Source organism: Prionailurus viverrinus, chromosome B3 (genome assembly GCF_022837055.1).
Source record: "Prionailurus viverrinus isolate Anna chromosome B3, UM_Priviv_1.0, whole genome shotgun sequence".
Taxonomy (NCBI): Eukaryota; Metazoa; Chordata; class Mammalia; order Carnivora; family Felidae; genus Prionailurus; species Prionailurus viverrinus.
Window position 1 is genome coordinate 120,428,497 of NC_062566.1, and position 26,054 is coordinate 120,454,550.

Consider the following 26,054-nt stretch of genomic DNA (forward strand, 5'->3'; position numbering starts at 1 on the left):
CTGCCTATCATTTAAGAAAATTCCAATATTATCAGTTTTCCATAAATTAGACATTTATGGGAAATCATCTCTCGTTCCTTAAGTTTTGTTTTTCTAAGGGTATATGCCTGAATTTTCCCATTTTCTATCTTCCAATTCCATTTTAGGTTGAAGTTCTTTAACTGTATGTATGGTAACGAATGTTAACTAACTCACTGTGGTAATCATTTCACTATAGAAATATCAAATTGTTACATTGTACATCTGAAACTAATATGTTTTATGTCAATTATATCTCAATGAAATTTAAAAAAGAATGTGAGGAGCTTCCCCAACGAGATCACACAAGATAAGAAGCTGATCTGAGGAAAACCTGACACCCCAAAAGAACAGAGACAAAAGACTTAGTAAACAAGCACTGAAGGTTTCTAAGTCCTTAGACCCATCAAACTGTCCCTGAGGTAAGTTTCATCCCAATCGTTTCTAGGGTTTCATTATATTGGCCAAAAAATTCTTTTTTTTCTTTTTTTGAAGACTAATTTGCATTTGTCACTTGCAGAGCCTTGACAAATCCATGATAGGCTCCTAAGGGGAGTCACATCTTCGTGAATTTTGTTTCATGGCTTTTACACATCCTATTGCACCCAGCACAGGGTATACACCTAAATAGAATCTCAGTCAATAGTTGTCAGTCATGATTCTTCAAATTTCCATTAAAATTCTGGAATATTATGAGATACTACAAATATTAATGAAATTATTATGAGTAGGAAACCATGAGTAACTTCAGTCTCAAGATACATTAATACATTGGTTGAGTCACCTGTTTCCAGGATCAAAGTGTACATATTTAACCATGTTGCAAATACATCTCTTGTCATTAACAGACCACTGCCTCCATAAAACATTCATATCCTTTATACTTTCTCATAATGCAAAGTAGTTGATAGAAGTGTGTTCAAATTTTTTTCATCATACATTAATACACTGCCAAGCATATTATATATAATGTGTATATATATATATATATATATATATATATAGTGTGTACATACACACACACACACACACACACACACACATATGGCTTTAACCAACTCATGGAAAGTTTATTTATATCACTTAAAAAACCTGGGGCATAAATTTAACAAAGTAAAAGTTTGCTCCATGATCTCAATAAGGCCCTTCCCATGAATTGTGTGTGACTTGTTCACAAATATGGAAAGTATCTGAAGATTTTCTTCTAACTTGTCTTAATTTCCTTGAAGACTCTGGCACACAGCATGAGATTAAAATAACCTGGCATTGCCGGAGTCTTTACCCACAAATACCAAGGAATAAATATTAGAATGATGGATTCTCTTTCCCTTGTCAACCATGAATGTGTTCCAGCCAGGAGCAAGGTCTAGAGAGTAATTTAAAAATAAACAAACAGAACCAAAGAGTAACTTTATTCTTTTATTCAAAATTTATTAAAATACAAGAACAAATTTTAAAAGCACACGTACCACTCAGCACCAATATAACACTCTTTCTACTGATAATCTCCAAAGCGTTTCTGTTTCTGCAACTGAGAAGCAGAGAAATACACACATGCATTCTTACCACATTTACCCAGTGCCCATAGCATCATGCCCCAAATATTCTCCTTGCTAGGGAGACAAAGATGGGCAGAGGAAAACTAATGTGACTACATCCAACCACTAACTGAGTCAGTGACTCTTTCATCAGTAGTTATCATTTGCACACTGGTCACCTCTGCACGTCCCAATCTCCCTCTCCAGGTGCCCGACTGCTTGGGCTAGTGATATAGTCTGGTGATAATGTGATGCAAAAGAAAATGAAACTGGCCAACATTCCCTACCCAATTTCTTTTAATTGCTTTGGTTATAAAGTACTGGATACTTATGTCTTCACACTCTTTCATCCTAACACACATAAAAAGTACGTGGGCCAGTGACATAGTCTGGAGAAGGCTTGAGAGATTTTTTAATTTATTTCCCACCCCCTTCTGTGGGCTTCTTTCATTTATGTGTTTACCTGTTTGCTTTTGGGGGAGGGGGAGAGCCCAAATAGTGACTACATTTAACATCTCCTTGGTCCTTGAGATCTCCCCAGTAAATAGTAAATAAACTCCCTAGAGCTCTGGTACTGCTGCCTGAGATGGGCAGCAAGCCCTGACTTGCATGAGCAGGGTTTTTTTTGGATATCTGTACATGTTTTCTTTCTATTGTATCAGACTCATCTTAGAACAGAGCTGGGTCTCTTAAGTCGGCGACCTTGCTTTTGGTGCTATCCAGAACATAAGGTGTTAAGAAGTGGCCCAATGTTTGGCTCTTCCTAAAGTCATTCACTGACACCTAGCAGCCCTCTTCCAATGGTGAGAATTATCTTTTCAAACCTTCCCAAATCAATAGACCAAATTCACAGGACCTCGTTCTTCCAGGTTAGCAACTTCCTGGCTTTCCCAGGCCCTACTACCTTCTTTCACAGAGGACCTCAAGATACTACGAAGAGATTGCAAATCACCAAGGCAGAAATTGATACTTATACCCCATTCTGGATGTACATATGAAGACTAAGTTTGGATTCTATTTTTAAGATAAAGGAGAAAGTAGGGAGAAAGTTGGAATATAACTAAAATTTTTTTTTGGTCTGATTTTTGGCAATATCGTTTTAAGTTCCTGGAATTAGAATTCTCCACTGCTGAGAGACATGACATTGGACATGTTCTGAAAAGCTCTAAATGCTGGAGAGGTTTTCATGAACCCTTCAATGGGACAGTAATTGGTATCTACATTTCCCCCTTTGCAGGGGCCATATGATTCTAATTAAGCTTATTTTCCAAACCATCAGTCAGATTTACAGAATGGGAAGTCCTGTACATCAGTGCATTCCTTTTGCTGTGGACATAACCCACAGGACATGCTAAGAACACCTGTGTCCAGCTGGAAATTCTCCCAAAGGCATAGATATTGTCTTTAATATGCCCCTCTGGTATTTTATGCAGCAAGGCAGTACCCACACATGACCTCAACATATTAACATATTTCATATTTTTTTTTATTCAAGAGCCCAAATAGTGAAATACACTCCAGGCAAAATCAAAGACAGCAGGATTTTCTTCTTTCCTTGGTTATAGAATAGGCATTTTCTGCTTAACGGCAAGAAAATTTAAATAAATAGACCATTTAGAACTTGATATTACCAAAAATCAAGGGTAAATTCTATAAACAAGGTGAAGACATAGTACCAAAGATCCAAAACATGAATATAAAAAGTCATATAAGTTAAATGGCTTCACTTTAGCTATACAAAGAGCAGTTACTAGTCTGCCTCTAAGGAGGTCAGTTACATTTTAATATCTATATCAAACATTTCAACATCATTGTGCAGGCATCTCATTCATGTCCATTCAAGAAGGTCATGTTGATTCCACTATTTTCTCTAAGCAATAAAATAAAGTAAGTTTGAATAGTTCCAAGACATAAGTCTTTCAAACACTAAATGTTTGAGTAAATCCAGATGCTATGATAATATCTAAAATTGCTTGGAAACTATTTCAATAATAGATATGCTAACTCAGTTTAAAAGGCTAAACTGATAGCTCCATGTAAACATAGCCTATGGGCAGGGGGGAATGTTTAGGTACTAAGAAGAACTCAAAGTTTGTTTGTGTGTGTGTGTGTGTATATATATATATATGTATATATATATATATATAATGAATAACAATTGTTCAAAGGAACATACTTTATAAAAGAGAAGATAGGTGGGGTGGGTATTGACAATTTAATACTTTCTCTGAGCATACCAGCTAAGCACTGATTCTCCTCTACCTCAAATAATGAGTTCTTGTTATGTTCCTAAAGATACATCATAGGAAATCATAAAAAATCATGTTGAGATAAATAGGTTACATAACTCTGGTAACACCAAGCCATTCTACATACTGTAGGATTCCTGAGCTTTGTCAATTCACTTTCTTCATTGGCCCCTAACTGCCTTTCTTCCAGAAAGTCTTCTATGTTCTATTGAACATATCTTTTTCCCTGATATTCAGCCTATGCCTTTGTGTATTTACTTCCACTGCTTCATTTCTCCATTGGAGTATCCTCGTGGAGAGGAATTGCACACACACAACCTTCTCTTTCCTTAAAAATATATCATGACTGGGTGCTTTTTCCATCATCCTTTTACCCAGACAACTAGCACTGCCTTAGCCAAATCTCATCCCCCCACCAGCTTCTCTAACATCCTGTTCCATTATTGTACATGTAGAACAAAGGGGAAGTTTAAGGACAACAGAGTGAGTGTGCTGCAACCAAGTTTTCACTTTACTTTTCTAGGGGACCACATAATCTTAACACCATTTTAAAGATAAAATACAATGGGGCCCACTGAGCATTCTGGAGTGTAGAGTTTAACAATTGAGAAGTCTGAAATAATCTATTCTCCATGTGATTTTCCAGAAATCTATTAGATGATGCCACATTTTCAAAATTTGCTTTGTTTCTTTGTGGGTGTGTTTTATAGACTTTAAGACACTGGAAAGCTTAAATGTTGCTGTAAAACACAATCATCAGTTAAAATAATGTATTAGTATCTAAACAATAAACTAGTGATAGGACTGATATATCGCTCCAGCTTTTTTTGTTTTTAATGTACTTTTGGTTCTTACACACTCAGTTCCCACCTTTTTCTCATTTCAGAGGCAACTAGTTTCAGAAGATATTTTCAACTTGAGATTTTTTTCTATTACTTTTATTTTATGATTCAATTATTAATGGAATGGTCATAAGAACCTTTGATTGTACATTCAATACAACCATATACTGTGATTTGACAGCATCCTCAAATTTACAGTAAAAATTTATGATATAAAACGAGTTGGTCTATTCTTTGGGGGTTATGATATTTAGCTATTACTTACATTACAGGTAAAACTATAGTATCTTTAAAGAGAAATATGGTGTGTGTGTGTGTGTGTATATATATATATATATATATATACACACACACACATATCATTATAATAATGTACAATTTAGGGCTTAGATTACCAGACCTCAGCTAATTGGAACAAAGGAAGACCCCAGTCCAAATTAAATGGAAATGGAAATTCCATTTCAACAAATTCCATGCCACTGAGGGTTGCCTTATATCAAAGCCTCCAAAATTACTAATGAGAATTTTCTCAAACTAACTTTGCCTTCCTCTATTTTGCAGCTGAAGAAATCTTGTTTGTTCGCACCTATTATTCATTATAGTTCACCTACTTTAGGAGAACAGTGCCACGGTGGAATGGCCAGGGCACCTACCTCCCACAGCAGCTAAGAATATATTTTATTTATATATAAATAAAGAAAGAGCCGAGTCCAGCTCAGCATTCAGAGAACACCATTATGGAGGCTAAGACTAAGAATGAGTGGGGCCACATCATAATTTTAGGAATGGAGAGGGACAGACCAGTACCACTGGATCTATTGGTTTTACATTTAATCAGTATCGCAGGGCATAATTAATCAACTGAAAATATACATACCACAAACATGTTTCAAAAAGTAATTATTTCTAGCAAAAAATTCTCATAATTACAAATAATGAAGTGTGGTTTTTTTTTCCCCTCTTTCAATCCCCCTTTCTCCCTTAGTTCAGGAGTATATGATAAATATATTGATTTCATATGTATATTCTCAATGCTAATTATAGTTGAGCTGCTTCTTTTTCTGGCCCATGTATGTTTTATGTTTCAATGTTTCGGTGGCTAACAAATTAGTCCCACTCTCCACAGCTTCAAAGTGAAACTCTGTGAAGCCTCCTCATCTTTCTGCATCCTTTCCTAGCTTGTCAATTTGATTTTCTTCTAGTACTTTCCCACCTGCCTAAAAAGTAACCCTCAGATTTCAGATAATCTAACCCTCCAGGGATCATTCTTGATATCTACCAATACATCTGTGAGTTCTGGGATATTTAGACTGGCAGAGAGCACCAGATGGCTAGAAACTAAAACAGCAAAAACTACTTGAACATTGTTAAACACGAAGTCCCAAGCACAAGGACTGGACTCAAGGATTCATCATAAGTAAATATTTGGGAATTTTCCAGTTGGGCTCTATCCATGCTGAATAAAGCCTAGGCAATACCCCTTATACTAACAAGGATAATAGTTCCCTAACGTAGTAGTTATTCAGGTAAGTCTGTTCTTCAGGTCCCAAAGCTTCCATCAGCTGTATTACTTCTTTCCCAAGGCAGATGAACACATGTTGAAACAGGGTTTCTTCCTCTACATCTTGGGATCTTTTTACTCAGGGCTTTTCACTAGGAAGAGATGTGATGGGGCTACTATTCAGCCAAATGCCATTTGAGTGGTAAAAGAAGTATGGAGATGTTAGAAGCTTATGTTCTTCAGACACGTAAATTCCTGTCTTTCAGGGAGACAATGAGACTCAGTTGAAATGGTGGATTCAGTTCTTAGTTTCCTTTCCTTTACATAATTAAAAAAAAACTCTTTTACAATCATACCTTCAACCAGCTAATCTAGATTTCATCTTTTGCTGAAATTCTTCTCCAGCCAACGCCGGACTTCTTGAAGGTTGTAGTAGAAGGGCCCCTTTCCTCCTAGATAAGCAATTTTCTGTCTCTGCACAATACACACACGTTCAAAGGCTACACCATAAGCTACATTGGCATTATTGTCCATGCGGTCAGCCACAACTCGGCACTGGGGCGGCAAGGAGAAATGCTCCAGAAGCTGGTGGGCTGCTGCACATCGGTCTTCTTGGTTCCGGTGCTTCTTCACTTCAAAAGACAAAGAAGAATCACCAGGCACTGCCCAACCATCTGAAGGATGAGCCTCATCAATGTAGACCAACAGGAAGTCAGCCACTGATGAGAACTCTTCCACCAGTTTGCTGAAGGCTGGCAGCTGGCTAGTAAAAGGAGGTCAAGTGGCTGAGCCAAAATTGACCACCAGTGGACGCTCAGGGCTGGCAAAGTCAAGAAGGTGGCACTCGCCTCCATCAACTATCTTCACCTGGGCACCATTTCTACTGTTGTCACCTCCTTCAGAATTAGAGACATGTACCACACTGGAATTGGGGGCATCTTCACCCAATTTCACCTGATGGTGAAAAAAAGAAAAAGGGAGAGAATACCATATGAAATGCATTGTCACTCCAATTCACTCTATACAAAACCAACCAGCTCTAATACAATGTGGGATTTCCTTCATAGGATATGATAAATATATATTGATTTGAGTAAAGAAGCATCATGGCTGGTAATGTAAAGAATGGCCCTAAAGAGTAAGTCTTTTTCATTCTGTATAGTCATTGAAGGTAATTATTTTCATCATTGAAGGCACCACATTCAAAGAACCATTGAAGGCACCACTCTTTTCATAATTATGTTGAGGCTGGTATTCTTTACTAGCTTAGTCTGCTGTCAGTGCTGAGCACACATTATACAACAAATGATTAATTGACTTAATTTTAAAAGCTAAAAGTGAATGGTCTACTTTAAGTGAAATTGTCAGAGCTGTGGGGGTTAGGTACCTCTTTTTTGTATTCCCACTTCTGAATTCTAAAATACTCAGGAAAGACCTTTATATTCTTGCATGAGGCTAATTTACTTAATCTCCACCAATGGACAATGATACCAATGGGCTCAATTCTTGGACAGAGCTAGAAATCTGAGGTCCACCATTTACTAGAAGGGCTACTCCCACTTCACCTCTTCAGTGCTTCAGTTTTTCCATCTGTAAAATGCTGATAATAATGCCTGTCTTCCTCAGACAGTTATAAGGGCTACAACATAAGAAAATGAGCTCTTGTATACTATAAATCATTGTGTGAGTATAGGTTCCATTATTAAATGCCACCCAAATATATGAAACAGCATATCATCTTTCTGGGAAACTCTATGTTTAAAAAAAAAAAAGACTATCCTCAGAAGTAATTTGATCTCTTCTCAGGATGATGTCCTTCCTAGAGGTTTCTTGAGCTACCACTTACTTTTGGGTTCCCATAACCCAAAAGTAATGGAAATGAGTTAATTTCCATTAAACAAATTAAATAGAAACATAGAATTATTCCAGAATTATTTTAATTCCTCATTTTTCATGGGTTTTTGTTTTGTTTTCCTGTTTTTATCTAGGAAATCACAAACCATTTACTTTTCTATCATACATTCTATTAACAAGCTCCTCTGAATTTTAAAATACTCAGGCAGGTATAAAAGAAGGTATAGAAGAAAATTGTTCCACATGCCCCTTTGCAAGTGGTTTAAATAGCTGAACACAGAATGAAGGAAAGTTTGCTGGCCTTTGGATCTGTAAATTGATAATAAAAAGCTTGCAACATAAAAGAACCAATTACTTCAGTTTGAATTAACACAATCGGATCTTCCCCTAGTATGGTTTAATCAAAGCCAATAACATTACGGACAACTTACGACAGCCCAGTTGATTTTTATACGCTATACTTAATATTACAAAACACTCCCAACTGGATCGACTTATTTCCCTCATATAAATACAGCCACATATAACACTGTTAGTAATTGAAGTCACTTAGAAGTAAATTGTTAAAGACTCAACAATCCAAACTGATGTAAAATACTCAAGGGCTTTCATTCAGAAGCTTCTATCTAATGTGAATGCATAACTCATTTTAACTGTAGAGAAAGAAGGAAAGAAGTTCTTTCTCTCCCTTCAGAAAAATCCTAGCAATGCAGATTTGAAACAATACTATTAGTTTTCTACAAATCTTAAAATAACAATCTTCTTTCTTAGAAAAGGAAGCTGTTGGTATTATTTAAATAAGTACATTTGTTTTTAGTTACTATCAGGGAGAAAGTTACTTTGTTTATATTAATTTTCTTGGTTAATTTGCAAGTTACCCTAGATGGAGAAATCTTATAAACCACTTTCAGCTGGGTTATTTTATATGAGGTAAAATAACACCTCACACATCTCTGAGGTATGAAAATATGCTTAAAATTTAAAGATACACACTTTATAGGTATTATATATCTTTTAACCTACTTACTCATTAGATTTTTCCCACTTAAACTATCAGTAACAGCTCTAGGAGGGCTGCTTTCAATGATACTGTGTTGTGTTCCTCAACATACTGTGATATAAAGATCTGAATGCATTCACTCTAAATCCATTAAATGCTGTAGTGACTTCTTGTGAAGTCAACAACCCATTCACAGAAGAAAAGTCATCTCTAGACTACAGACTTGTAGGTTCTTGGTAGGTGGAAACAACCATCTGGTTTTTGGAGTCATGTTAAAGACCTCTGATGCCCCTGACTCTCACCCAAGTAGAACTGCTGATTTTGCATTATTCCTGATTATTCAACTGAATAATCTCATCTGATGCTTCTGTCACAGGTGGCTCTCATATTATCTGTAGTTAATTTTCTTAGAAAATTAAAGCACCTTCTTCCTCTTAGTGACAATGTCTATAGTTCAGCCACATAATTCTTTTCAAAGTACAGACTTAGAAAATTTCAAACAGGTACAATACCTTCATTCTCAAATTAAAAATTAGAAAAGTTACCAAATACATAATGCTTTTGTGTGTGTGTGTGTGTGTGTGTGTGTGTAGTGCGAGGGCAGCACTGGCATTTTATTAAGCTGGAAATTTTGTTGAATGAATTAGTAAATGAACGATAGCTATTATAATCCTAGGGGTCAGTGAAGAATTTTACACTTAATAATAACCTAGACCTGCAATGAACATAATTATGTTTGGGTGATGGATATGTTCACTGAGTCAGATAATTCAGAAATGTGAATCCTGGAGCCCTATTGTAGAGTTCTGCCACAATCAACACCGAATACTGTTGATCTGCTCTTGATTATCTTGGCTCCCAATGTATGAAATCAAAGAAGCCAATTCTTTTTATTTTGCTCTGCAGCCATGGGACCCTACTGCAGATTGGAATGTCATAAACAGCGTGTTCATGAGATGACTAGGTTAGAGAAAATGCATAGGTAAGACTAAAGATATTAATAAAACTACATGGGGAGAAAAAACCCCACACCCATTATTTGTAAGTCTCAGTGTGAGTAGACCAGTAGTCTACTTTTATAAACATCATATACTAATCATAAAATTTGTCCATCTTTGCTAAAACCTGCTGATGACACTTTAGCAACAATAAAGAAAAAAAACTTCAGAAATTAAAAAAAAATGGAAGTTCACTTTAAACAAACAAAAATAAATCTTTTAAAAGGACATTACTGTCCTTTCTCAATTGCCATTTGAGACCAATATCATTTCTCATCTTTCCATTTGATCTCCGTGAAAATTAAATTCCTATTATGAACAGAGTTTCAAGTGGAGAATTTCTTGGTTTGCTCAGTTATATGCCCTGCTGAGATGGAATGGGAGAATCACCATTGTCTTCAATGATGGAAGATTCTTTGCTTTCCCCAGGAGCAAAGCATTCCTTGACAAAGAGCCAAAATGATGAAGAAAATAAAGTTGGTCCCATAATAACATTTAGGCTGCAGGAAAGAAGCTCAACAAAAACAAGTTATCCCCTGGTACTCTCAAACTTTGTTTTAATTTCCCACAGTGGCACAGAAAGTCTCCTGGCCACAAGTTACCTATCATCTTAATTTCTCCTTCTTAGAGGGTTTGTGTTTGGTTTTTGTCCTTAATGAGACATATTTGCCAAAGAGGCATTCAAAAGGCATTTTTTACTCTTGCGGAAGAGTAATTAGGTCGGTACCTCTTTCCCTGCCAGCATTAGCTGCTCTAAAGAGAACCCTGCCCAGTATTTAATGCCCAAACACAAGAAGCATCATTTCCACTAATTGGTCTTGAAGTTCCGATGTTCCCAAAGGGTCCCTTTATTTTCCAAGGATCAGAAAGGACATACGTAAAATGTAATATCGTCATCACTGACTTTATCTCTCTCATCTGCGCTATTACAGTTGTCCTTTCCTATGTTTGTGTAATCAACATCAACACAACACCAACAAGGGAGTAAATAAAGGGCTTCATTTTTATAACACATGACCTCTCCAGGCAGAATGCAAATGTTGTGATAGCCATATTTATAAATATGAACAAGAGGGTAAATATATGGCCTATAAATTTGATTCCTTTGATGATAGGATTCCTTTTACTGACAATGTTCAGTGCATGGGGAAAAGGATAATACTGCTTTAGCATGTGGACTCTGAAATGCAGGGCAAGGGGAAAAAAGAACCATTCATCAAGCAGAAGCTGGAAATAGAGCATATACTACTAACCTTGTTTTTTTTCCCCTCTTTTCCACAGCCTTAGAAAGGCTTCTGGACAAAATATCACCTCATCTCATGATAGGAAGTAAGGCAAATGATAAAAATGGGGGTTGGGTGTGTGGCAGAACAATATTTACACATCCTTCTTGCTACACAAAAGCCCTAGGATGGCTTTATTAACCATCAAGAAATTTCAAATTCTTTGACATAATGACCAGGCTACATCAGTGTCCTTACAAACATGGCCAAACAATGATTAAACAGTAATTTACCCAGGTACATTCCAACTGGCCAAATAAACCAGAGTTGAAGAATGAGCTACTGACTCTTTCCTCCAAGTTCAACTCCTCTCTGGTCCTTCTGTTTTCGGTGCATGCCTTGAAAATGCAGCTCTAAGCTGTATCATTTCCTAGTGTTTTATCCAAGTGATGGATAAACTCTGGCTGGGGCCTCCTTTGTGTTCTTTTGAGAATGTTTCTCTCTTAAGAGAGCTATTTTCCATTGTAGAAACTAGTGTCAAAAGGCTGGAGGTGAATGAAGAGGAGGAGGATGTTAGAGACCCTTTCAAAACCAAAATTATATGTTCAAATGAATATGTTTTCTGTATTTCTACCGCAATATTAACTGCATAGAAATTAAACTGCTTGTCAACATCTATACTGTGTGTTTACTTTTACACTTCATTTAGGTAGGAGCCCGGTTCCCAGACAGGGGAGTTTGCTTATTGGTTGCATTTTCGAGTCTTGGAGTGCTAGTACAAGGATGCAGTGTTAGATGCAATGACACAGATTAGGAAAACTTAAATAACAAACATCTGTTATTCACCTCTGTCCGTCACAAGTTTCCATAGACTTTTTTTCCATCAAAACCCATGCATGGAACTCCCTATAACCAAGAGCAAATTATCTTTAAAGGTTCCACTCTGGAATTAATTTTAAATTCCATTCAACATTTTAATGAAGAAGGGTTGTTTTTATTTTGTTCTATTTTAATTTCTTTGTCACCCCCTCCAGGAGCCAAATACAGGGATAACACTTTTACTGCACTTTCTCTAACTATCTCCCCAAATATCTGACCTTCAACGAGGGGAATTAGAAATGACATGCCTTGTGTATGGCAGGTGTGCAAACCACTCCTCCCAGAAATCTCTGCTTCTGAGGGTGGTGGCCTTGAAATAACGTAAGTCGGCATTGTGAAATACCATGGTGCCACCTCACACAAAACTTCCTCCAGTGTGGCTCTGGAAATGGCCACACCCAAAGACAGCGTCACAGATGAAAACAGCAGTCAGGGAAGTCATTCAACTTGTTTTAGAGATTCTGAGTGACCCTCAAATACCACCACCCTTGTCATACTTGGGAGACAGAGGAGACCTAAATTCAGTGCAAGCTGTGTTCACAACGTTTCTATTCATTGTACACCCAGTCCAGTCTTGTCTCTGGATATATGGGTTCCTGGTTTGCTCCTTCTCATGGTATCTATTATATAAATCATAAAAAGCAAACATAATAACATCAGCTATGAACTTGGTCACTAATCAAATCAATAGAAACAATACAGGAGAAGAATACATAAACCATATGCAAAAAAAGAAAAAAAAAGAAAAATCACTTGTCCTTGTCAATTTCTTGGAATACAATTAACAAAATATTGCTACATAATGGAATGCTATATATCAGTGAAAAAATAAACAATCAAGTTTATTGAAGAGACATTTGTTTGTTTTTCCTTCTTTATTTCAATAAGCTGCTTGATAGGAAAAACAAGGTCACTTAATATTTGTGGGTAACAGCACAGCCCCCATGTTTTATGTGAGATATCTATGTAAGCACATATTCATATATAAAATTCTCCTGAGAAGTGACTTTTCTTTTATAGGCAAATGTTAATTATCTTTCAAAAAAGTAAGAGTTTAATATGCTGAGTTCAAGCCATTGGCATCTCCATTTTGTCTTCCTAACACCTACAAAATACAGAGTAGATGAGGGAACTTCCTAATTCATAATGTGCCTGACATACTTGTGTGTTCTCCACCTTCTTCCAAATTCTTTACTCCCATGTCAAAACATAAAAAATTCACATTCAGTGATACATTTGTGGGAGTGAAATGGTCATCTCAGTATCTCCCTCCATCATCTCCCCTTTGCCCAACATGCATGTTATAATGGAGATTATATGATTAGAACTTTAAGCATTGTTTCATATCATCAAAAAGGAATTTTCACTTACTAACAAGAGCTCTTATTATTCTCTGGCCTTTAGGACAGATGCAGGTTGCTTTCAATAAGAAAGATGTGTGTTGTAGTAAACCTTCCTGAATTCTCAATGAATATTTCCTTCTTGAATATTTAATTTTCAGTGGAACAAACCTACTCTGGATTCTTTGTGACTAGAAGCTACTCCTTTTCCTTTCCTCATGTACAGATTTATTTTTCTAGGGTTGATTTATGGGGGAGTCTTGCCTTCCTCCTCTTTGATTCTGAGTTTTCATCCTGCTTCTGTGGTGCTGTTTGTCTACAATGTACCACTTCATTGTCTTCCATATGCCTCTCAAATTCCATTCCCTGCCATCTTGGACGAGGTCCCCCAGTACAGTTGGGGAAAACCAAGACTGTCTACTTTGACAGCAACTTTTGCCAAATGAGTCCATTCTTAAGCCCAGAGATCAGCAGGAGTCACGTGGGCATAGGCAGAGGTGCCAACTGACAAAGGACCAGTGCCAAAATGCCCCCCGTTGGCCCTTGAGATCGGAGTTGAGGATGTCCTACCAACATCTCCAAGCAGCCAAAAGGCAAGTCTTAGAAACAAAGATCACCAGGTCTGGTTTTGAGAAGCAGCCCTGGGATGTGTGTTCCGCAGCTGAGTGAGGCCACTGCTCTGGTGCTCACGGCATGTGTTGTAACAGTTTTGAGACTGTAATGAACCATAGACTTATCTGCTCTTTCTAGGACAACTTTTTTACTTTTAAGAAGGCAAATGTGGTTTCCTCGCACAAAGTCTGGATTTCTGACAGCTAGTTCACAGCTCTTTCTATTGCAAATTGATATCTAGTGACCCAGGACTCATTGCCTTATAACCACTTCAAAAGGGTTCAAATCAAATAAGCCATGGGGATGAAAAGTATAGCACAATATAGTCAATAAGTTTGTAATAACTTTTTATGGTGACAGATGGTAACCATATTTTTCATGGTGAACATTTCCTAATGTACATAATTGTCAAATCACCATGTTGTACACCTGTACATTGTATGTCAACTATCCTTCAAGTAAAACAACGTCCACCTAGAGGAGGACGCTGCACACAGGGCTGCTTTCGTTAACTCTTACCTCTACCAGAAACAAGGGGGCTTTTATGCCAAATCTTACCCACTGTGACAATTTTGTTAAGGCTTGCTAACTCTGAGGGTTCTGAGGAGCATTTTCTTTTTTCCCTCGCTTTTCAGTGCCCAGCACTGAACTGTCTTTCCTAGCGCACCCCAGCCTCGCATCAAGCAAAACATCAAAATCCAAGTTTGTTACAAGAGCAGGTTAAATGCAGCGGTCTCCTCCCCTCCCCCAACATTTTCTGACTTTTCCCAAAGTTACTCATCGGGCACAAATACCCTCTCTTCCAAAATTGCAGCAAGACATTAATGGCTCTTATTAGAAAGCGTCTTTACTAGGTGGCACAGAGTCATAACAGCTTAATACCTGTCATCCCCAAATCTAACCTGTGTGACAGGTGTGGAAGGCACAGGTAGGGGCTCCCTTGAGCGTAACTCCAGGAGCCTAGATAGCGCGCCAGGATCCCAACCCGATGCTCCCCAGGGCCTGCGGTCCCTCGCTCGCCAGCCCCTGCCCCTGCTGACCGGGGGAGAAGCCCCTGTCGGGGCAGCTCACCTGCTTGTAGGCATCGAGGAGGAAGCTCTTCCAGATGCAGCGCATTCCCTCTGAGGTCAGCATGCGCCTCCACTCCCCGCGAGTGGACTTGGAGCGGCTCAGCAGCAGCACCACGTGCTTGAGGAGAATGACCGAGTCATAGAGTGCCAGGAAGAGGCAGTTGGAGAAAAAAACTGGCAGAATTTGCAGTGTGATCAGCAAGTCTACGCTGAGGATGCCCATCTTCTCTGCCTCCCAGTCAGTTCCCTTGTGCGCTCTGGTTCCCCTTCACCCTCTTATTTAAAAGGGGGGTGGTGATAGAGGGGGTGGGGGAGATAAAGGGGAAGGCCGGGGTGGGGGGAGAAGGAGAAAAACTAAATTAAAAGGAAGCCCAAGTTGTCTCCTCTTTCAAAGAAGCAGAAATGGCAAGACCAAGTCCAGTCTCTGCAGCCCAGCAGTTGGAGTGTGCCCATCAATTCATTCAATTCGGAGCTGCTGCCTTTTTTTTTTTTTTTTCAGGATTTAAGATGTTAAAAAAACAAAAACAAAAACCCACAAAAAACAAAAAACAACCCACACACAAACTGGCGTCCCCGTCCTTAATCCAGTCACCCCTCTCAGAGTCGGTGACAGACAGGCAGCTCTACTTTCATTTCTAAGCACCTATGAGACTGTGGCAGAGATTGCAAAATTTTCTTTAGCTTTTCATTGTCTCTAATGTTCAGAAACGTAGCCCGTTTCTTTCTGGAGTTGCCAGAGTTTCAAAAATGTGCTTGAAGGGTAGTTTTTCCCCTTCTTTACTCCGTTTGACACACACTTTCTGTTCTCCTTCTCCCAGCCTGTCTCTCTCTCCCTTCCCCAGGAGCGACTGACTCTTCTCTTCCTCACTCGCTCTGCCTTTTCCTTCGTGCTATCTGTCTGTGGTGCAAAGTGCCTCTCTCTCTCTCTCTCTGCAGCCCAGTGAGTCTCCCTGAAGCCTTTTATACATTCCCTGGCTAATTGCTGCAATAGAGAAATGAAAGCCTAATCTTGGTAAAGATCTTGACGTCATTGAGAAAGAGGGCTTTACTTTGGCCAGAACTGCAGTGAATAGAAAAGCAAAACTCGACAACTTTTTTTTTTTTTTTAGGAGGGGGGGGGGGTAGAGGGACAGTGGAATTTTGCTTTGTGATTTAAAGAGAGGGAGAGAGAGAAAAAAAATTAATACCTTTGCCAGTTTTCAGGAAATACTTCTAGATTTTGGGAAAAGTAATTTAATGTAACGTGCAGATTGATAGGGAAACACTCTCTCCTCTGATTATTATTATTGTTATCGTTCATTTATGAGGGGTTTGGGAAGGAAAGGATTCTGGAAAGCAGGTAGATCAAGAGGAAGAGTCCTCATGGAAGGTCTTTGCCCTAGTTCTTGGAAGATGTATATGCTTACATTTGGTCTTTATACCTTTCTACTCTGACAGTCTCTCGTCAGGTTTGTGACCTAGGTTCTTTAAATATTTTTGAGTCATGATCTTATTTAAGAAAATTCAAAGTTCTGAGGTGGAAACTTTTAAACTCTTTGAGTACCATCACAGCATTTCTCTAAAGCTTCTTGCAGAAAATGAATACAAGTTTTCAATTTTACTGAAATTTCCAATGCAAAAAAAAAGAAGAAAAAAGAAAGAAAAATAAAAAAGAAAAAGAAAGAAAAATCTTCCACACAGACATAAAAGTAGTTAAGTGATCAGAACTCCTTTTTTTTTGTTCCATTTTGCCTATATGCAGATTAAATTAAAACTTTTTGTCACATGGCATTAAGATGCCATAAGACTGAAAAATAAATTCTTTATGTGAGCTCTTTCAATTCTACTCTTCCCTGCTTCTGTTAACATAATCCCTAAGAGACCTGAAGCTTTAGGGACTCTTCCTATTTCCTTGCAAAAAAAAAAAAAATTTAAATTTGTACGTGGTTAGGAGAAGACTTTGAATTGGTTCAAGAGCCACAGTGAACATTGCTCACCTCTGCCGTTAGTCTCCAGGAGCGATGGGTAGTTAGGCAGACAGCGCTTTGGCAGAATGCCATGACCCTTGCCTCATTCTAGTTTTCCTTCCTCACTTACCTAACAGATCACCTTAGGAATTATGTTTTCATGGGAGAAGAAGTAGTAAGTACAGATCCTGGGATGGGGAAATCGAAATTAAATTGAAAATTAATTAGCTGACTTTTTTATATACATATTGCTCTCACTAAGTATGAGCTAAGCAGAAGATGCAAACCTGTGGGTCAGTACATTTCTATGTTTTGTCCCTGTGGTGAAAACCTGCAAGATCACAGAAATAATTTAAAAGCCTAAAGCAGGGGTCATGAATTGGTGGGCCAATGGGCCAAATTCTATACATATATGCATTTTATTTGATTGGCCTGGTGCTTTTTGCCTTTAAAAAAATAATACAGTGAGAATGCTTTTAATTTGCATGAGACCAGGGATTCCTGTCTGCTTTCTCTACTGCTGTCTTCCACCAGTTAGAACCATTCCTGGAACAGAGTAAATTCAAGGTGGATGAACTGAATGGACCAATGGGCAGGGTATGCACTACTCCACACTAGGGGGCACCATTCACATTCAATATGATATGACTGTGGTGTCCCAGAATTGTACACCTGGCTGGCCTTGGATGTGACCCTCCCCATGGACACAACCCTGGCCATTCCCTATTGTCTTAAAAAAAAACCTGATACCTTCATCTTTCTCATTGGTTTAGCCCATTATGAATCTTGGATTTACATTCCATGGACTAAATTTTGAGGCAAGATTTCAGAGCTTAGAGGAATGAATATGAGCCACATAGAAAAACAGTTTTCCTGTGACTAGTGTACATTGTTAGGAAAAGAATATTATTCATATACATGATATACATTTACTCCATTCATTCTCTCAATCTTCTCAATATCCTTATTGAAGGGGGAAAAAAAGAGAAGGAGGTGATAACACTGTATTTTAACTAGTGTAGATGGGAAAGCTAAAGTGCCAGATGAAGTCCCACTCCACCATGACAGAAGGTGTGGAGTCAGTAAATGACACTTCCACTCACTGCTCAAGCCTTAAAATCTCACCCCTTCTCAGACATTCACTTTGACCCGTTTGAATGAAAGCAGTGCTCATTTAAGGCAGAGGCTTTAGCAGCCATACACCAATTTTTCCTCACTTGTCATTTGCTTTCAAGGAGAAAGGTATGATTAGAAATGGCAAGCCAAGGAGGGGGATTGGTAGAAAATCAGAAAAACACTTTCTTTTTAAATGCAAAGTTCAAGGCACATCCAACGTACAAATGATTATAAATCAGAATGACTTTTTCTTTTTTACTTTACTTTCTCTTTCTCTCTTCCTTCCTTCCTTCCAAAGTCAGATGTATGCGAGGATTGTTTGGTTTTTTTCAATGGAAGAACAAATAGACACATAGCCAATCTGATTGTATCATTTTTAAGATTTCATCCATCATTTTTTAAATGAATGAATAAATGAATCACAAAACTGAGAGCCATTCATTTACCTGTTATACAATCTGTCCATTCTAGAAATTACATTTCTCCAAAGATATTTTGTACACATGGTTTGCTTGTTCTAATTATTAATAGTTATTCATCACTTTAATTTTCAAGTCATTTTATATCTATGAAGTAACAAAAATAATGCGTATGGTGACAGAGTATCATATAGATGCCCCATCATATAGATGAGGGAAAGTGGATTCAGAAGGCCGTAGAATCAAAGCTGATGTTAGGATATTTTCCCCAACACTGAACCTCACTTTTTTCTTACATAACTGTTTTGTGGGTCCTGGTCATACTCTGAAAATTGAAACCCTTGCCAAAAGTGGTTGTGCTAAATTATTTTACCTTCTAAATTGCAAAGGATATCTGGGATTTCACATCTGTTTAATATTGCCCCAATTCAAGCTCCTGGTTTGGATTTCATATGGTCATTTCAAAGGTTTAGATATCTTCTTGGCCATGTAAGCTTTCTTAGCAATCAACATTGTAATGAGCTAATTGCAAACCAATGTGTGGCATGTTGGTTCAATTTCTCTATACAATGTTGTACACAGGTTTTAAATTCTAAACAGAGGCAGCCTGGGGCAAAATGCTTTGGGTTTTTTAGTAAGTGTAGAACCACTGTAAAATTGTTTAATTGTTTTTTCTTTCCAGAGTAAGAGAGCATCATATCAACCACTGCTTCCTTCTGGTTGGAAAAAATAAGAATATGAGTGGTAAATGTTCCTTTGGTTTGCTTTTTGACTCAATTTGAGACTGAGAGCATGGTGTTGAATAACTTGAGAGCAGACTTGGAAATTTCAGGGATAGAAGCTATCACTGCTATCACTGCTATCACATTATTGTTCTATGAATGAGCCAAAGAACATCCAAAGAATTCTGTCAAGTTAATAACTCATGCTGTGGATTTTTAAGAAGTCTTATTTCATAGAATTTTATTCCTTCTAAAATTCAAACAATTTGTTAAATATAGTTTAAAAATGGAGTTTGATTATTCCTTTATTAAAATATTGTCAGATAAATAGATTATAAATCAAAAAAATGCCTAGTCAGGACAGGTGTGTTTATTTGAGGTTTGGGAATATGATTGCCATACACACCACCCCCTTCTTATCAGAGAAGGAAACCAAAAACTGTACAACCCTCTGTCTCTAGTAACTCCTGGTTGTGCCCAAGAGGGAGTTATAATGAAGGGTTTATACCACAACTACTGAGTCATTCAAAATTCCCTGTGGGCCCGTCCATTCTACAAACAGAGCTGTGTTCCCTGCCTTGTGATGAAAGCACCTCAATGGATAAAATACACAACCCCAGAGTAAACTCTGACACACCTTGAGCAAAGCAACTTAGGGCTGGGGCAGAGAAGGCAGACGCTGTGGGAGGTAGGAGCATTCTATCCCAACAGCTCCTCTTAGGTCCCTTCACAAGCCCTGGCAGAAAACACAGGCTGAGGTGTTAATGCATTCTTCCCTCAGAAAAGGCTGCTACTCTTTTGTTTCCAGGCCACCTATGGTAAGACAGAGAAGGAAAGGAAAAGGGAAAAGACAATAGGAAGGGGAAAGGAGAAATGAAGAGAAAGAAGATGAGGAGGGTGGAGAGGAGAAAGAAGCAGGGAGAAAAGAGGAGAAGATTCAATGAGCTGCCTGAGGAGGCTGTAAGCAAGAGAGCCAGTTAATGCCAATTGTGGCAGTGCTTTCTGTGAGGAATACAGCTGTCCAGAAACTGGAGGGAAGCCACCACCTCATTTCACAGAGGCCACTGAACAGCTGTTATGAGACAACAGCCTTCGTTTGCTATTGACCTGGTCTAGATACGTATTGATGGCCAATCCCCACCCCAAGCAGCCCAATGTCTCTGGTGCTTTGAGGCTCTCTGAGTGTTATTTAGTTTTGAGAATAGTGTAGTAACCTCTAGAGACACCCCAGGTTGGTGGGGGAGGGCAGGGGAATACAAAAGAACACTCTGTAAAGTTATACAAGATGAATTCTTTCAGGACAAGAAGCTGTCAGAATGAATACATTGAAACTTACCCTCTTTTCCTAAAACTTGACTCAATGTCATCATTCTCCCTAAATCTTTGACCCAATGCAATAGACCAAAAGAAACAAAGAAAAATGGTCAAAAAGTCAGCTTTTCCTCTACTCTTACTCTATAGCTCATAGGAAACCACAGGCAAACATTAAGTGTTAAAATACAATAGGCCATTCTTTATAAATGGTTTTACAGTTGCTTTTTTTAAAAAAACATCACTTATACATTGCTTCACTCATATACTGAGTACATGAACAGAGCATGACAAAATATATTAAGATTCATGCTGGTTCATGCCATTCCAGAGGCAATAGTGCAGTTTGTTCCCACTGAGAGCAAAGGATGCCACACCTCCTCTCAAGAATTGGTAGACACTAATGCACAGAGAAAATAAGCTAGATGTCCCAATCTCAGTGGAGATGGTGAAACTAGTAGAATTACTATAGCATAAAAAATCCACATTTGATATGGGGATAAAATACCTGCAATGAGGATGACCATACAATGAGCTATGTTACCCAGGGAGGTTATGAAAATGCTATCAGTGGACTTGTTTTCAAGGTAGGGAGGAAGGCTAATAAGGCAATCTCTCAAAACTTTTTTTTAAGCCTATGGTACTATTAAAATAATAGTTTAAAGTAAGTTAATATGTAAAACATACCTAAAACCATCTGACAAGGCTCATGGCAGAATACCATAATCATAAATTATTGCTGTGTTTACATTTCAATTTTTTTTTAAATTTTTTTTTCAACGTTTATTTATTTTTGGGACAGAGAGAGACAGAGCATGAACGGGGGAGGGGCAGAGAGAGAGGGAGACACAGAATCAGAAGCAGGCTCCAGGCTCTGAGCCATCAGCCCAGAGCCTGACGCGGGGCTCGAACTCACGGACCGCAAGATCGTGACCTGGCTGAAGTCGGACGCTTAACTGACTGCGCCACCCAGGCGCCCCTACATTTCAATTTTGAAGGCAAATTTTTTGTCCAATTAAGTAAATCCTTATGCTTTTCTAAGAGGTAGACAGGAAAGCATCCATTTGTCTTCCGAGGACAAAATATAAGGCACGCAATTCAAATCTATTTTTAAAATCTAGCTTCATTTAGTAGATCAACACTGGTAGTCTTTTATCAAGACATAACCACTCAGGTAAATGATTATTTTAAAAATAAATGTGTACAAATTCCTAAATACTTTTATTGTGTTTTCTCAGGAGAATTTTCTATCATGATTTAAAGATTCAAAATCTGCTTTCCCAAAATAAAAACAATACACTTTATGATTTTTGTATCAGCAATGAATTAAATGATACACAAATCTAAGACGCTAAACTCCTCAGCACAAATATTTCTATTTTTTCTTGATAAATGTTAAATAATACCAGCTCACTCAGCAAATTGGCATTCACCCCTTAATCAAGAGAAGTCTTGTTCTGACAGACTTCAATCATCAGGCACAGAATCTATTTCTGGGGTCACATAGGCCCATAAGATCAGAAGCAAACCTCTGAATTGATATTCTATCTCTAAAATGGAGCTAAAAATGTCTTCCCATACTTATCTCATGTTGTTGGCTAATGTATTCATGTTTTTAAGAAACTTAGTCTTATTCTAAAAATACTCAAAATAAAAAGCAATCTTGACTGATAAGTTTATTCAAACCTATCTGCATCAATAGATTCCCGATAATAAAAACCTTTGGAAAAAAAATGTTCCTAGCAGGTCAGAACTGATTTTAGTATGAATTAACAACCTGTTCTAACTGACTTTAAGGAAACTTTACTTACTTAGTGAAAAACAGGAAAGATTACTATAACTGTGGATGGACAAACTTTGCCTAAAAAATAATAATCACCCTGAATCTTTACCCAAACTCAACCCTGGACTGAACCTGTGTGAGACTCCTCTAGGGAGGCATGTTCCTTAACTCTAAATTATTCACCATGTAACACTCCTGCATCTTCCATGATTCTAAGGAGACAAGAAAGAAAATCTACCCAAGTATCCCTAATCCTAGAAAACACTTGTTCTCCTAAGTTTCCAGAAAGGGGTAGAACCAGAAGGGGGTAGAAAAACATTCAATAACAAAGGAGGAAAACCACTGACATTTTAATGACTGTGTGCTTGTCTCACAGAAGCCTCAAAAAATCCGAAGCCTGTCACTATGTGTGACACTACTTTGTACCTTCTTTAAGAGACTATTTTATTGTGGCACCTGGGTGGCTCTGTCTGTGAGCATCGGGCTCTTGATTTTGGCTCAGGTCATGACTTTATGGTTCCTGGGATAGGGTTCCCTGCTAAGAGAGCCAAGCCTGCTTGGGATTCTCTCTCTCCTTTCTCTCTACCCCTCTCCACCTCCACACTTCTCACAAGGGCTCATATATGCATGCTCTCTCTCTCTCAAAGAATAAACTTCAAATAAATAAATATATATATATATATATATATTTTTTTTTTTTTTTTTTTTTAAATAGAGACTGTTTTATTCATCCTACATGGAAATATTTCTCTACTACCCTGGGACCTCAGAACTATGGGTCTTGAAAGAGCTATCAAAGCTATTTGTTTTGTTTTGTTTTTTAAGTTTATTTATTTATTCGTGAGAGAGCATATGAATGTGTGCATGCACACACAAATGGGGGAGGGTCAGAGAGAGAGAGGGAGAGAGAATCCGAAGCAGGCTCCTCACTGTAACACAGAGCTATATGCAGGGCTCAAACCCATGAACCATGAGATCATGACCAGAGCTGAGATCAAGAATTGGATGCTCAACCAGCTGAGCCATGAGGCACCCCTAAGAGCTATTTGATTTTTTGTGTACAAAATGACTCTTCTAGAAGGGGTTAGCAGGCAATGGGGGTATGGAGGCAAAGGATAGGGCAGAAAAATAAGGCTGGATTTGGAAGAATGAATATAATAAGGGCCTGAGAGGGCAGTGCACATTTAATAACATTTGATTCCTTGATCATAATAGATTTTGGATCTATTAATATATTAAATATTGGAAAAATAGAGAAATGTAAAGAATTTGGAGGTTAGTTCAATGAAAGGATGCGACATTGGAAATCAGTGAGTAAAATATTTTCTTCTTCTATATGTAGCCCCAGGGAAAAAATATGGGAAATGGGAGAAAAAGGATAGGAAAAAGCCAAAGACATCTGATTATATAATAAAATAAGCTCAAGTTCACTCAAAATATCAGCCACCAGAAGACATTTACTCAGTTCACCAATCCATTTACAACAAACATTTATTGAAACCCACAAAGAGCTTGTCATTGTGCTAGGCACTGAAAAGGATTACTGGTCTCAAACAAATTTGGAGTCCAGTAGAGGGAGACAAACATGTAAACTAAAGAAGGCAACTCATGGTACAGGTGCTGTAATAAATAAAATTGCAGTATACAGTATGGTATAAAAGAAGAATTAGCCAATTTTATGTGGGACAAGAGTAAAGAAAGTGTTAATGAAGAAAATACACAAGCCCTACTAAGTATAGTACTGCAAAATTCAGAAATGTGATATTTGATAATAGAACAAGTTCAAAGAAATGTTTATATATACCTCCAATAGAGATTATTTTATCAACAAAATTTTATCAATAATCTCTATTAGAGTAATTTATGTAGTATTTTTGACCTTGGAACATAAGTTATTTAGGTATAGATAACCTTTTGATAAACAGTAACATTGTTATAGTTACACAAAATGAAAAAAGTTTGATTAAAGCTTTGTTCTGATAGATTCTACCAGTAATAGCAAAGAACAGGGATCTAAATATATCTTTTTTCTCCTTTTATAACTGACAGAAAGTTAGTATATTCAATCTTAATATCTGAATATTATGGATATATCATGGAAGTTAGGAAGCACTTCTTGGTAATGCTATTCACTTCCAGTTGAAGAATAATCAGTAATGGGCATAACAGTGACCAGGTCAATTCTAGTCTTCCACTACCACACTTGTATGATTTTGAGCCATTCATTTCATTTTTAGGTTCTCTAGGTACATCACAGAGACAAGCTCATAAAACACATTGAGATTCTAAATTAGTGACTATTGTAATATTGGAGTCTTTGGAAACTTTATGCTGCTACAGGATAAAAACGGGTTGAGTAACTCAGAATCCAAATTTTCATTTTTCTGGTTCTCTTCAGTCTATAGCTTAGGGTGTCTTTCTTGCTTCTTTGTCTATTATTTCGATTACTTTTGTCTTCTCATGACAAGTCACCCTGATAGTGTATAGGACGCAGGGCCATAAACATTGAAGATATTTACTTGGAGAATTTTATGAGCTAGTGCAAGAAAGATGTGGAAATCAAGATTTTATGGAAATAGGAAACATTTGTGAACTGTAGAGTCTGTAGTATACATGCACGATGAACATTTTTGTTTCCGTATTTAGAGTATAAACTCCTGCTGGGAAACAGTTAAATCCTAGGATTTCAAAAAAACACATTATGGAAAAATTCAAACAAAAACGTAAAAATGCAAAAGTAGAGTGATGAGAATGAGGAATCCCATGTATCCATCAACCAGCTTCAAAAGATATAAACTCATGTCCAATCTTGTTTCATCTCTACCATCCTCACCTACTACCCTGCTTTCCCTGTAATTTTGAAAGAAGTTCAGGTCAGGTTTTTCGATTCTCCCAAAACATCTGTGAGGTCTCTTTGTCTACAGAAAGCATCATATAAATTAGCTAGCTAATTGATTTATTCTTTTATATCTAGCTTTTTACTCACAGTGATATTTATTTGTCAAACGCTAGGAAAGAAATGGAAAACAGACATTCCTCCCCATCATTTTTGAGCTTGAATCCAATTTTTCATTTGAGTACCTTTGTGCTACAGTGATAGGTGTTGTAAAAAAATGCACAGAAAAACAATAAAAGTGTAACATTTTTCATAAATTATTGAACCACAGTCATTTCCTTTTTTTCCCCATTTTTAATGATATGCAGTATACATGTTGACTCAGAGTGAGATTGCTTTTTAAATTATGAGGTGGTCTCAGTTTACTCATTTACATGCATCCCCAAATGCAATGTACTACAAGGTACAGCATGAAATTGCCAACTGGGTCATAAGAATGTGACGATTGTGATAGAACAAAAGCTGATAAGAATTCATGAAAGTGAGCAATGAGAAGCTGATGTGTTTCTTAATGTAAAATTTCTCATAGGGAAACTTCATTGATAAAACAAAATCATGATATTTACCATAAAAAGCAAAAATAATATAAAACTTAACTTCTTAGTGAAACCCATGATAATAGGTCTGTGTGCCTATTCCCTAAAGTCATTCTCCTTCCCTGAGTCATCGAACATTCCCCAAAGGTAATAACCTCCTCCATTAGAGATTATTCCATCTTCCCAACCACTTACCATTTC

General features: G+C 37.6%; 1 protein-coding gene across 1 annotated transcript in view; it reads right to left on the reverse strand.

The window, feature by feature from the left end:
- Positions 1–1,482: 1,482 nt before the first annotated feature.
- The window catches only part of DIO2 (iodothyronine deiodinase 2), a 96,353-nt gene continuing 71,781 nt past the window's right edge, over positions 1,483–26,054 (reverse strand). The window contains 3 exon segments of the mRNA XM_047860972.1: positions 1,483–6,529; positions 6,532–7,102; positions 15,126–15,399. Of these exon segments, the coding sequence (XP_047716928.1) occupies positions 6,507–6,529; positions 6,532–7,102; positions 15,126–15,347 (816 nt within the window). The 5' untranslated portion in view covers positions 15,348–15,399 and the 3' untranslated portion in view covers positions 1,483–6,506.